The following is a 13506-nucleotide window of genomic DNA, read 5'->3' on the forward strand; positions in this document are numbered from 1 at the left end:
TACCCACACACCTGTCTGTCTTCCCACATCAGTGTCTGTCTACCCACACACCTGTCTGTCTTCCCACATCATTGTCTGTCTACCCACACCTGTGTCTTTTTACCCACACCTGTGTCGGTCTTCCCACATCTGTGTCTATCTACCCATATCTGTGTCTGTCTACCAACTTCTTTGTCTGTGTACCCACATCAGTGTTTGTTTACCCACATCTGTGTCTGTCTACCCACATCTGTGTCTGTTTACCCACATCTGTGTCTGTCTACCCACACCCCTGTCTGTCTACCCACGCCTCTGTCAGTCTACCCACATCAGTGTCTGTTTACCCACACCCCTGTCTGTCTACCCACAACCCTGTCTGTTTACCCACATCTGTGTCTGTCTACCCACACCCCTGTCTGTCTACCCACATATGTGTCTGTTTTTCCACATCTGTGTCTGTTTACCCACACCTGTGTCTGTCTACCCACACCCCTGTCTGTCTACCCACACACCTGTCTGCCTACCCACACCCCTGTCTGTCTACCCACACCCCTGTTTGTCTACCCACATCTGTGTCTGTCTACCCACACCCCTGTCTGTCTACCCACATATGTGTCTGTTTTTCCACATCTGTGTCTGTTTACCCACACCTGTGTCTGTCTACCCACACCCCTGTCTGTCTACCCACACACCTGTCTGCCTACCCACACCCCTGTCTGTCTACCCACACCCCTGTTTGTCTACCCACACCTGTGTCTGTCTACCCACACCCCTGTCTGTCTACCCACACACCTGTCTGCCTACCCACACCCCTGTCTGTCTACCCACACCCCTGTTTGTCTACCCACATCTGTGTCTGTCTACCCACACCCCTGTCTGTCTACCCACATCTGTGTCTGTCTACCCACACCCCTGTCTGTCTACCCACATCTGTGTCTGTCTACCCACATCAGTGTCTGTCTACTCACACACCTGTCTGTCTACCCACATATGTGTCTGTCTACCCACATCTGTGTCTGTCTACCCACACTTGTGTCTGTCTACCCACACTTGTGTCTGTCTACCCACATCTGTGTCTGTCTACCCACATCAGTGTCTGTCTACCCACACACCTGTCTGTCTACCCACATCTGTGTCCGTCTACACACATCTGTGTCTGTCTAGTCATGTCAGTGTCTGTCCACCCACATCTGTGTCCGTCTACTCACATCTGTGTCCGTCTACTCACATCAGTGTCTGTCTACTCGCATCAGTGTCTGTCTACCCACTTATGTGTCTGTCTACACACATCAGTGTCTGCCTACCCACATCAGTGTCTGTCTACCCACATCTGTGTCTGTTTACCCACATTTGTGTCGGTCTACTCACATCAGTGTCTGTCTACTCGCAATAGTGTCTGTCTATCCACATATGTGTCTGTCTACCCACTTATGTGTCTGTCTACCCACATCTGTGTCTGCCGACCCACATCAGTGTCTGTCTACCCACATCAGTGTCTGTCTACCCACATCTGTGTCTGTCTACACACATCAGTGTCTGTCTACCCACCACCAGTGCCTGTCTACCCATATCACAGTCTTTCTACCCACATCCCTGTCAGTCTACCCACCAACCGCGGATGTCTACTCACATCTGTATCAGTCTTCCTTCCATCCGTGTCTGTTCATTTTAACAACCACAATAACAGTTGTTCGAGCTGGTCGTGGAAGTGAAAGTATCTCTGGAGCAGATACAACACGTGTTCGGCCTGTATCTAGTGGATACAGTGTATTCAGTATTTATTTATTACACGCAATACGGTTTAATGTGATGCCCGATGACTTAGATTTGGCGCTAAGGGGCATTAACCGAGGAATCAGGACGCCTATTTACAATGTTCCAACATTAACATTATGATCCTATCGTGATGGTGGTATTGTCATGTAAAGATGTGGGTCACTTTCACAGTGAGGCCATAAATCAAGCATGCCTAAAATGGAGGATCGAGCTGTTTCATATCCAGATGTGCATATAACTGGCTGACACTCGTCTTCTCTACTAGTAGAACGCTTTACAATCACCGAAGCTTTATGACTTAATCAAAGATGTGAAACTGTGTAGTAATTTGTCTCTGCAGATGACTGGCTGGGAATGACAAATGCTGAATTATACGTCCCTTTATATACATAGTCCCAGCTAGTCACCTGCTTGTATAGACACTGTCTTGGACATAGTTTATGTGTACCATGCGTTCGATATTACTCGTGGTAAAAATGTATTTCTGAACGTGTATCATTTCATTGCAAACACTCACATGTTAGCAATTCTTGTACCATCTCCTTTGACACATCTATGAAAGCTAGATATAAAACGCGTTCTTCAGTCGTTCACGTGGAATATTGCATCTCCCCATGTGAGGTTCACGTAGATATATGTAGCATTTCTCTGTGTGAGATTGTTCACGTGGATCTATATTGCATCTCCCCATGTGAGGTTCACGTAGATATATGTAGCATTTTTCTATGTTAGGTTGTTCACGGACATATATATGGCATTTCTCTGTGTGAGATTGTTCACGTAGATCTATATAGCATTTCTCGTTGTGAGGTTCACGTACATATATGCAGCATTTCTCTGTGTTAGGTTGTTCACGTTGCTCTATATAGCATTTCTTTCTGTGATAGGTTGTTCACGGGATGTATGTATGTATGTATGTATGTATGTATGTATGTATGTATGTATGTATGTATGTATGTATGTATGTATGTATGTATGTATGTATGTATGTATGTATGTATGTATGTATGTATGTATGTCCTTACTCCGTGTGAGATTAACCTAGATATATGTAGCATTTCTCTGTGAGGTTCTTCACGGAGGTATATATCGTATATATCTCATTCAGATTGTTCACGTAGATATATGTAGCATTTCTCTGTGTGAGGTTCTTCACGGAAGTATATATCGTATATCTCTCAATCAGATTGTTCACGTAGATATACAGTAGCATTTCTGTCTAAAGGTAAACGTAGATCTATATATCATTTCCCTATGTGAGATTGTTCATGTAGATAAATATAGCATTTCTCCACCTTAGATTATTACCGTAGATAAAAAGCATTTCTCTGTGTGAGGTTCTTTACGGAGATATAGAAAGCATTTCTCGTTGTGAGGTTTTTCACGTACAAATTTGTAGCATTTCTTTGTTATTCACATATAACTATTTATGCATTTCCCTGTGTGAGGTTGTTCACGGATATATATATATATATATATACAATATATATATATAAAACATTTCTCTGTGTGGGGTTGTTAACGTAGATATATGTTGCATTTCTGTGTGAGCTTGCTCTCGTAGATCTATATAGCATATCCCTGTGATGCTGTCTGCGTAGATATATGTAGCATTTCTCAATCTGAGGTTATTAACGTATATATGAAAGCATTTCTCTGTATGAGGTTGTTCACGTAGATCTATAAAGCATTTCTCTGTAAGAGGTTGTTCACGTAGATCTATAAAGCATTTCCCTGCGTGAGGTTGTTCACGTAGCTGTATATAGCATTTCTTTCTGTGTGAGGTTGTTCACCTATACATATATAACATTTCTCTTTGTGAGGTTGTTCTCGTAGGTACGAGGGGCGTTCAATAAGTTTTGCAACTTGGGCATTTGTGTTTTCACAAACAATGTCAACGTGTTGCAGGTGTGACACTTTTCATAACATCAGGTTGACACGAGTCATAACATGTTCCAGACACAACAATAAGATGTGATGGCTTCATTCACCTAAGGGTGGTCACAATCATGGATTCTCTCAAACATGAACAACGCGCTGTAATAAAGTTCCTTACATGCTCCGGTTCAAATGTCGAGAATTGCACGGGCTGTTGGATATGAATGTGGATTCGAACACTTAAATCACCCGCCCTACAGCCTAGACTTTGCCCCATATTTCAAAATTCCAAACATTTATTCTCCAAATTGCGTAAGCAACCCTAAAAAGCCCCACCTAGGTTGCCTCACCTTTTCGACCAAACACCAAATGGCCTGACGGGCCCGTGAGCGAAATACGCATATGTCGGAAAGCGCACGTTAAGTTCCTAATAAGTAAGTTGATGGACAAATGGAATAAGTGTATTGAGGTGAATGGAGACTATATTGAAAAATAAAAGTGCAAAAGATATTCTGCGACTTGGTCTTATATTGAAGTTGCAAAAGTTATTGAACGCCCCTCGTAAATATATACTACTCAAAATTTGATAAGGATCGTAGATATTTTTCTTAATAAAAAACAAAATAACTGCATAACTGGCAATATTGTGTTCAAGTGAAATCAAAAACGTCTCCAACACACGTGCACGTGCATTTCATGCCTTGGGAAATGCGTTTCACATCACAGTTCATGCTTTTGCTACCATTGCACGATTTCCAATCAGGCAACGGTGTCTGATTCATTGTGAAACTGTAAACTCAATTGAGTGTTTACACTACGTTTATCTACGCAATGCCCCCTCAACGTGTAAGGCGTCACCTGACGACAGAATAACTGGGCAGATGTATTGGAATGCTTGATGCTGGCTATTCACAACGTGACGTTGCCAGTGCACTAAACGTCAGCCAGAGCGTTGTAAGCAGGGCCTGGTCCCGACAGCAAAATTTTGGTACAGCAGCACACCGACATGGGGGTGGTCGTCAGAGGTCGACAACCCAACGCCAAGATCATTTTGTGGCTCTTCAGGCACGACGTCATCCCTTCTGGACAGCAACCAGCCTACGTAACGACCTCCTGAACGCCTCGGGGGTGAATGTGTCCACTCAGACGATACGGAATCGTCTTCACAATGCAGGTCTCTACTCGAGAAGGGCATGTGTCCGAATCCCCCTGACTGTTCGACACCGACGGGAGCGATTGGAATGGGCTGAAGATCATGTCACTTGGACACGGAACGATTGGGTTCCAGTTCTGTTCACCGATGAGTCCAGGTATTGTTTGGACTTTACAGACAGGAGGCAGCGGGTGTGGCGACGACAACGTGAACGTTTCCATGATGCCAACATCAGTGAACATGACCGTTATGGTGGTGGTTCCATCATGGTCTGGGGTGGAATCAACAGAGATGGAAGGACAGATCTTCATGTCCTGGAAAGAGGAACAATGACGGGGGTGAGGTACCGGGATGAGATCCTCGATGTGTACGTCAGACCCTACGCTGGTGCTGTTGGCCCTGAGTTCATCCTGATGGATGATAACGCCCGTCCTCATCGCGCCAGGGTGGTTGAGCAGTACCTTGAGCAGGAGACAATTGTCCGCATGGATTGGCCAGCGCGCTCGCCGGACTTGAACCCGATTGAGCATGTCTGGAACATGCTGCAGGTTGCCCTTTCACGCCGTAGAGCACAACCCACGACTTTGGCAGAGCTCGGACATGCCCTCGTGGAAGAGTGGAACAACCTTCCCATTGGGAACATCCGGGTGCTTATTGACAGCATATCTCGACGTTGTCAGGCCGTCATTGATGCAAGGGGAGGTCATACTCGATATTGGCACTTCATCGACTAAGTGTAATGATGGACTATCCCTCATAACTGTGTAATTCTTTCTCTTGTTTGCATTTTTTAATGAAATGCCTTTTGGTGTTTGCAGATTTCAAACATTCCATATTGATACAAGTTCATGCCGTTCATGCATTTTCATTCATAACATGATTAAACACGTTTCTGAGTCAGAGTCATGTCTTTTGTTATGTTTGTGGTAACTTACACACATATCACCTAGTGATCCTTATCAAATTTTGAGTAGTATAGAATCTCTCTGTGTGATTTAGGACATCCACATCTGGGGTTGACCTTCTTTCATACAGCATCATTATCTTGTATTAACCTGCTTCATGTTTACAACATACTTATGTTTAGTCGATCTACTACTTGTAAACAACATTGATAATTTTGGTTGACTGCTACTTGTAAACAACATACTTATGTTGGGTTGACCTGCTACTTGTGTACACCCTGCTGATGTTGGGTTGACCTGCTACTTGTGTACAACATGCATATTTTGGGTTGACCTGCTACTAGTGTACAACATGCTTATGTTGGGTTGACGTGCTACTTGTGTACAACATGATTGTGTTTGGTTGACCTGCTACTTGTGTAAAACATAATTATGTTGGGTTGACCTGTTACTTGTGTACAACATGCTTATGTTGGGTTGACCTGCTACTTGTGTAAAACATAATTATGTTGGGTTGACCTGTTACTTGTGTACAACATAATTATGTTGGGTTGACCTGCTACTTGTGTACAACATGCGTATGTTGGGTTGACCTGTTACTTGTGTACAACATGCTTATGTTGGGTTGACCTGCTACTTGTGTACACCCTGCTGATGTTGGGTTGACCTGCTACTTGTGTACAACATGCATATTTTGGGTTGACCTGCTACTAGTGTACAACATGCTTATGTTGGGTTGACGTGCTACTTGTGTACAACATGATTGTGTTTGGTTGACCTGCTACTTGTGTAAAACATAATTATGTTGGGTTGACCTGTTACTTGTGTACAACATAATTATGTTGGGTTGACCTGCTACTTGTGTACAACATGCGTATGTTGGGTTGACCTGTTACTTGTGTACAACATGCTTATGTTGGGTTGACCTGCTACTTGTGTACACCCTGCTGATGTTGGGTTGACCTGCTACTTGTGTACAACATGCATATTTTGGGTTGACCTGCTACTAGTGTACAACATGCTTATGTTGGGTTGACGTGCTACTTGTGTACAACATGATTGTGTTTGGTTGACCTGCTACTTGTGTAAAACATAATTATGTTGGGTTGACCTGCTACTTGTGTAAAACATAATTATGTTGGGTTGACCTGTTACTTGTGTACAACATGCGTATGTTGGGTTGACCTGTTACTTGTGTACAACATGCTTATGTTTGGTTGACCTGCTACTTGTGTACAACATGCTTATGTTGGGTTGACCTGCTACTTGTGTACAACATGCTTATGTTTGGTTGACCTGCTACTTGTGTACAACATGATTGTGTTGGTTTGACGTGCCACGTGTGCACAACATAATTATGTTGGTTTGACCTGCTACCTGTATTCAACATGCTTATGCTGGATTGACCTGCGGAGGGGAAGATAGATATACTTGCTGACCTGTGCTGTCATGTTTGTGGAGGAGAAGAGAGATATACTTGCTGACCTGTGCTGTCATGTATGTGGAGGGTCAGATAGATATATTTGCTGACCTGTGTTACCATGTATGTGGAGGGAAAGATAGATATACTTGCTGACCTGTGCTGTCATGTTTGTGGAGGAGAAGATAGATATACTTGCTGACCTGTGCTGTCATGTATGTGGAGGGTCAGATAGATATACTTGCTGACCTGTGCTGTCATGTATGTGGAGGATCAGATAGATATACTTGCTGACCTGTGCTGTCATGTATGTGGAGGGTCAGATAGATATACTTGCTGACCTGTGCTGTCATGTATGTGGAGGGGAAGATAGATATACTTGCTGACCTGTGATGTCATGTATGTGGAGGGGAAGATAGATATACTTGCTGACCTGTGCTGTCATGTATGTGGAGGGACAGATAGATATACTTGCTGACCTGTGCTGTCATGTATGTGAAGGGGAAGATAGATATACTGGCTGACCTGTGTTACCATGTATGTGGAGGGTCAGATAGATATACTGGCTGACCTGTGCTGTCATGTATGTGGAGGGGAAGATAGATATACTTGCTGACCTGTGCTGTCATGTATGTGGAGGGTCAGATAGATATACTTGCTGACCTGTGCTGTCATGTATGTGAAGGGGAAGATAGATATACTTGCTGACCTGTGCTGTCATGTATGTGAAGGGGAAGATAGATATACTTGCTGACCTGTGCTGTCATGTATGTGAAGGGGAAGATAGATGTACAGGCTGACCTGTGTTACCATGTATGTGGAGGGGAAGATAGATATACTTGCTTACCTGTGTTACCATGTATGTGGAGGGGAAGATAGATATACTTGCTGACCTGTGCTGTCATGTATGTGGAGGGACAGATAGATATACTGGCTGACCTGTGTTACCATGTATGTGGAGGGGAAGATAGATATACTTGCTGACCTTTGTTGTCATGTATGTGGAGGGACAGATAGATATACTTTCACAGGGGAAGTGATTTATTGGATTTACATTTGTGAACACTAATATGGTTCAAAGACTTGTTTAAATTTTAGATACATGTTTTTTTAATATGTTTACGTGTGCATTTGGTGTTGAAACGAACCATTCACGTGAACAGCTCGGATAACTTTCATAAGAATTTCTAAAGGTTTTCCTCATTTTCTGAATTGTGCAGATCTGTGGCAAAAAAGGATCATTGTTATATCTTGTTATACAAACTTCGATACGCATGGGATATTACTTCCATCCGATGCCATAGCTCGCCCATTAACTTTCAATACATGTCGTTTTACGTGACTGGTTCAATTTTGCAACAGTGCAATCTGCACAAACACGACAGTACCTTTAACACTCCACTCCACCGGCCCCCAGAGTGCATGTGACGTCACAGCTAACTCAGGTCAACTCAATTCTGTTTGATGATGCTTCGAGTGGTTTGAACAGTTTGTTTTAAACTATTATATATAGAAATTAACACACGAACTGCGAAGATTGACGTTTATGACTTTTTCGACCGACTATCTAATCAGAAGGGACATTAATTAATCAATTCTAACTTTCATTTGAAGAACGAAAAGAATATGAAAATCCAACCCTTCCAAAATCCTCACTAAATTCAACCTATTGCTTCGTTCATGTAACAATATTAGTTTGTTACGACACGTCATGCTCTTTTGCTCTCAAAAGTGCAACAAAGTGGACTCGACTCTACCTCAGTTTTGACTCAGTTGGTAAGATTACCGTGGTTACCAACTGCAATGCTTTTATGATTTTAAGATAGAGTGAATTGAAAATCATATCATATACGTTTAGTTGTATGTCCTTCTGGTGACTAGTGGCCTAGCGGAAGAACGGGGAGCGGAATGTCTAGTGGGGTATCCATTATGGTATCTCAGAGGGCTAGCACTTTAAAATATGTTTACGGTCGGACTAGTACAAGCAGCAACACACATACGCACACACACATACGTTCATGCACGTCGCTATATAAGTGCAATCATCGTGGACGGGACGTTGCACCCCTTTCCACCTCACCTCACCTCACCTCTCGTGACTTTGACGTCTATCGTGTGTGAGAATAGCATTTTCCCCGAAGACTTACTACTACATTGTTAAAGACTTACTTCAACATTGTTGAAGACGTACTACAGCACTGGTGCACACTTACTACAACATTGTTGAAGACTTACTACTACATTGTTGAAGACGTACTACTACATTATTGAAGACTTACTACTACATTGTTGAAGACTTACTACAACATTGTTGCACACTTACAATGTTATTGTTGAAGAATAACTACAGCATTGTTGCACACTTACTACAACATTGCTGAAGACTTTCTACAGCACTGTTGCACACTTACGACGACATTGTTGAAGACTTACTACAACATTGTTGAAGACTTACTACAGCATGGTTGCACACTTACTACAACATTGTTGAAGACTTACTACAGCATGGTTGCACACTTACTACAACAGTGTTGAAGACTTACTACAGCATTGTCGTACACTTACGACGGCACTGTTGAAGACTTACTACAGCATTGTTGAAGACTTACTACAGCATTTTTTAGCACTTACGACGGAATTGTTGAAGACTTACTACAGCTTTGTTGCACACTTATGACGATATTGTTGAAGACTTAGTACAGCATTTTTAGCACTTACGACGACTTTGTTGATGACTTAGTACAGCACTGTTGCACACAAACGCCATTATTGAAGACTTACAACAGCATTGTTGAAGACTTACGACAGCTTTGTTGAAGACTTACGACAACATTGTTGAAGGCTTACTGCTACATTGTTATAGACTTACGACAACATTGTTAAAGACTTACTACTACATTGTTGAAAACTAACTACAACTTGTTTCACACTTGCGTCGACATTTTTGAATTGCCGCATGTGTTTTATTGTATCGACGGCTTTGTTTTTCAGGTTTAGTTTGACGTAACCAAAGTGAATCAAGAATAAAATGGACACTGTGAGTGTTGAGATCACATTTGCCACCTACCTGATAGCATCGTTTCTCATTGCCTTTGCCCCGACAAGCAACAGAGTGGAGGCCCTCAACATACCCCGCTACTTCAAGAACTGTAGTGACTGTCGGGGATCTCTGGGCAAGGACATCCAGCAACTTAAGAGGTTACAGCTTATACGCATGCGCCTTGAGACAGCTCTGAGAATTGGAAGACATGGCTCGCCCATGCAGTCAGATGGAATTCCCAGGAAACATAGTGTACCCCAACAAGCTGAGAAAGAGGAAATCATCACTTTCTCCCAGGCGATAGGTAGGAATTCAACGTTGTGAATGTAGCTGAAATTCATGTTGCACCAAAATATGGATATGGGATATATGTTGTCATAATTGCCTGAATCGTGATTGTATTACTAGTAGTAATACCAACGACAATGAATCAGATATCTAATAATGTATAATCACGTTCTTCCTCGTCATCTTATACTGTCTGCATTCCATAATGTAATAGCTAATAGTAAACTTTTAAAATATGTGCTACTTTTCAGGAAGGAAGGAAGATTCGAGCATACTGGAGTTCGTGCTAGATACAAGTAGGAAAAGAAAAGAGTTGGAAGTTCTCAGTGCAAATCTGTGGGTACTTGTGAAAAAACGCGGGAAAACTAAAAAGGGGAAGCGTATAGTACTAAAAGTATTTCAGTTGAAAGACAAGGGCCTTGTTCTCCTCACGTACCTCAGGACTAAAGTGAAAAAAACGAGATGGCAGAAGTTAAGTCTACCGATCAGCTTGATTCAGACTCTGGTGGAACCACCCCTCAGCACGCTGAAACTTCGTATAGACTGTCGCAGATGTGGGCGAGAGGTCAAGCTCGTGCTACCTAGGAACAGAAATTGGGGCAAGCGCAGAAAAGCCAGGAGACCATCCCCCCGTGGTTTACGAACAAATACGCCGGCCAAAAGGAGGCCATTTTTGCATATATTCACACGGGTTAAATTCCATTCCTAATCAAAAGAATTACATAAAAGTTGATATATCCCTGGTTCATGTGACTAGTACGTGTCTGGATTTAGTAGACACGTAACACAGCTATGTGCAAATGTGACTTAGTCACAAAATAACGTTTACCTCTTAGCGTAATATTTGTCCCGGATATTGGACGGTTTTAAAGTGTTAGTTTCGGCAGTCACAGCACGTGTGCAGACTGGGATCTCAGTGACACCTGTCTGCTCTTCTTGCACATTTACAACGTGGAAACCTTGGCCTCCTACAGGGGACATTATTGATGCTTCACTGGCATTCACTTATTCACTATTTAAGTTATACTTATATCATACTTCCGCTTTGTGACATTCTCACTTTGTAGAGCTCCTGGGTTGTGTTTTAGTACGTACTCAGAAAAACGTGCTGAGTGCGTGTAAGAGTATAATCAGCATCAAATAGCAATTACATCTTAAGTGAAAATGTTTGTTGACAAGGAAGGCTTTCCAGCGTTGTAAATGGTAGGCGTGTTACTTTTATTGACCTTTTCAGGTTTTATTTTGAGTACATTTATATCAGCGTAATTGGGAATATATTTGAGGAATAGTGCTTCTTGTAACAGGTATGCACTCTTGGAGTGGAGGTTATCTTAATATCTTAATGTCGTAACGTCCTTTTTATGCACACGTGACGTAATACTCATATCGTATCATCCATGCCAAGTGCGTATTTGTCTCATCAATGTGTTCGTGCACGTGAAGGTCGTGTAACAGTACACTTCAGTCGCCGGTAGCGACGTGTTCAATTGACTGAACAAAAGAAAAACTGAAATATGGTTTAGCGTTCACATTTCCAATCACTGTATGGATTCACATGTGCAGTTAGGGCGATACATTTGTCACGGCATTCACGGTGGAGCGTCCCAGAGTTATCCTTCAGACGTGACCAATCAGTATTATGGAAATATACACATACTCATCATTCATATAGGTAATTCACTTAGTTTCCCGTTGATAATTGGTTTTTGTTCAGGTACACATTTCTCTCGAACACCGTAACACAGTGCTATGACACTAGAGGTAGGTGAGGGAGTTTGATTTTATGCTGCTTTGAACGTTATTTCAGTTATATGACGTTTTACCTTTTTGATGAAACCCATAGGAATGGAATTGGTGTCAGTAAAACGAGATTCATCATCTGGACAATCGGATCTAGGATCGAACCCACGATGAAAGGATGTAAATCTGCTCAGTGAATTGCGACGTGACACCTACCCCGAGATAAGGTCGAACTGATACCGCACATACAACTAATAATGGATGTGAACTATTCAATATGACCTTTCCAAGGTTTGCTCCGTGGTGCTGATATTCGGCAGTGTGATTATTTTCAACTGCTAATGTCATCGCTGATTAGAATGACCGCAACTACAGCCATATATAACACATCGAGTTTCGAACACATTCTTCCATATTTTACTGATTTCAGGGTATTGATTGGTAGGAAGAAGTGCGTAAAGAGCGACTTGCTACGTCTCATCATTTAGAATCCTGTTTCTGAGCAAAGTGACACACAACTATGTAACTGTTTGACAGAAGTGACTCAAATCAATGTCTATAGCATGTGCAGTACAGTTGAATGATGATGGCATTATATGTTGTGCTTCCATCAACGGTATACTGTCTTTGCGTCAACACGTGAATTGCAGGGACATGTAGGTGAGCTGCAGTACTACTGGAGTCTTTGTCAGTTACCGTTGGTCAATGGCGATAACTTCATTTTGAACGTGCCATATTATGCATAGTAGACATGTGTTTACAGTTATATTACGCAAGTTTGGTATGTTGAAACGATACAGGTTGCAATATTTTCTATTTTCAGCAGCTACGTATACCGCATGACTTGCATAACAATGCACCCATTGTGTGTAATAAATCATTCCATTGTCAGTTTCGCTTTTCATTTCATAAACAAACAACTATCTGTCTAATTGTCTGTCTGTTTGTCTGTCTGTCTAGCTTTCTTCTCAAGGCACATATTCAGGGAGTACGAAGGTGGCATGCACTTCAAGACATACATATATGTTAGTATATTCGGCCACATATACAGTGAACACGTCCGTAGAAGTCTATTCGGGCACACATACAGCGAACACGTGAGTAGTAGTCTATTCGGGCACACATACAGCGAACACGTTAGTAGAAGTCTATTCGGGCACACATACAGCGAACACGTTAGTAGAAGTCTATTCGGGCACACATACAGCGAACACGTTAGTAGAAGTCTATTCGGGCACACATACAGCGAACACGTTAGTTGACGTCCATCTGGGCACATGTACAGTGAACACGTCATTGAATGTATATTCGGGCACATATACAAAGA

At 42.3% G+C, this 13506-nt stretch overlaps 1 protein-coding gene across 4 annotated transcripts in view; it reads left to right on the forward strand.

Annotated features, from left to right (window-relative positions):
- LOC139473368 (uncharacterized) overlaps positions 1–12183 on the forward strand; it is a 38961-nt gene extending 26778 nt beyond the window's left edge. For all 4 annotated transcript variants that reach the window (XM_071255914.1, XM_071255916.1, XM_071255915.1 and 1 more), the window contains 2 exons: positions 10103–10455; positions 10691–12183. In XM_071255914.1, coding sequence (XP_071112015.1) covers positions 10140–10455; positions 10691–11148 — 774 coding nt within the window. In that variant the 5' untranslated portion in view covers positions 10103–10139 and the 3' untranslated portion in view covers positions 11149–12183. The remainder of the gene's footprint in view (positions 1–10102; positions 10456–10690) is intronic.
- Positions 12184–13506: the final 1323 nt, after the last annotated feature.

Source organism: Haliotis cracherodii, unplaced genomic scaffold (assembly GCF_022045235.1).
Source record: "Haliotis cracherodii isolate W230 unplaced genomic scaffold, xgHalCrac1.p SCAF_28, whole genome shotgun sequence".
Classification (NCBI taxonomy): Eukaryota; Metazoa; Mollusca; class Gastropoda; order Lepetellida; family Haliotidae; genus Haliotis; species Haliotis cracherodii.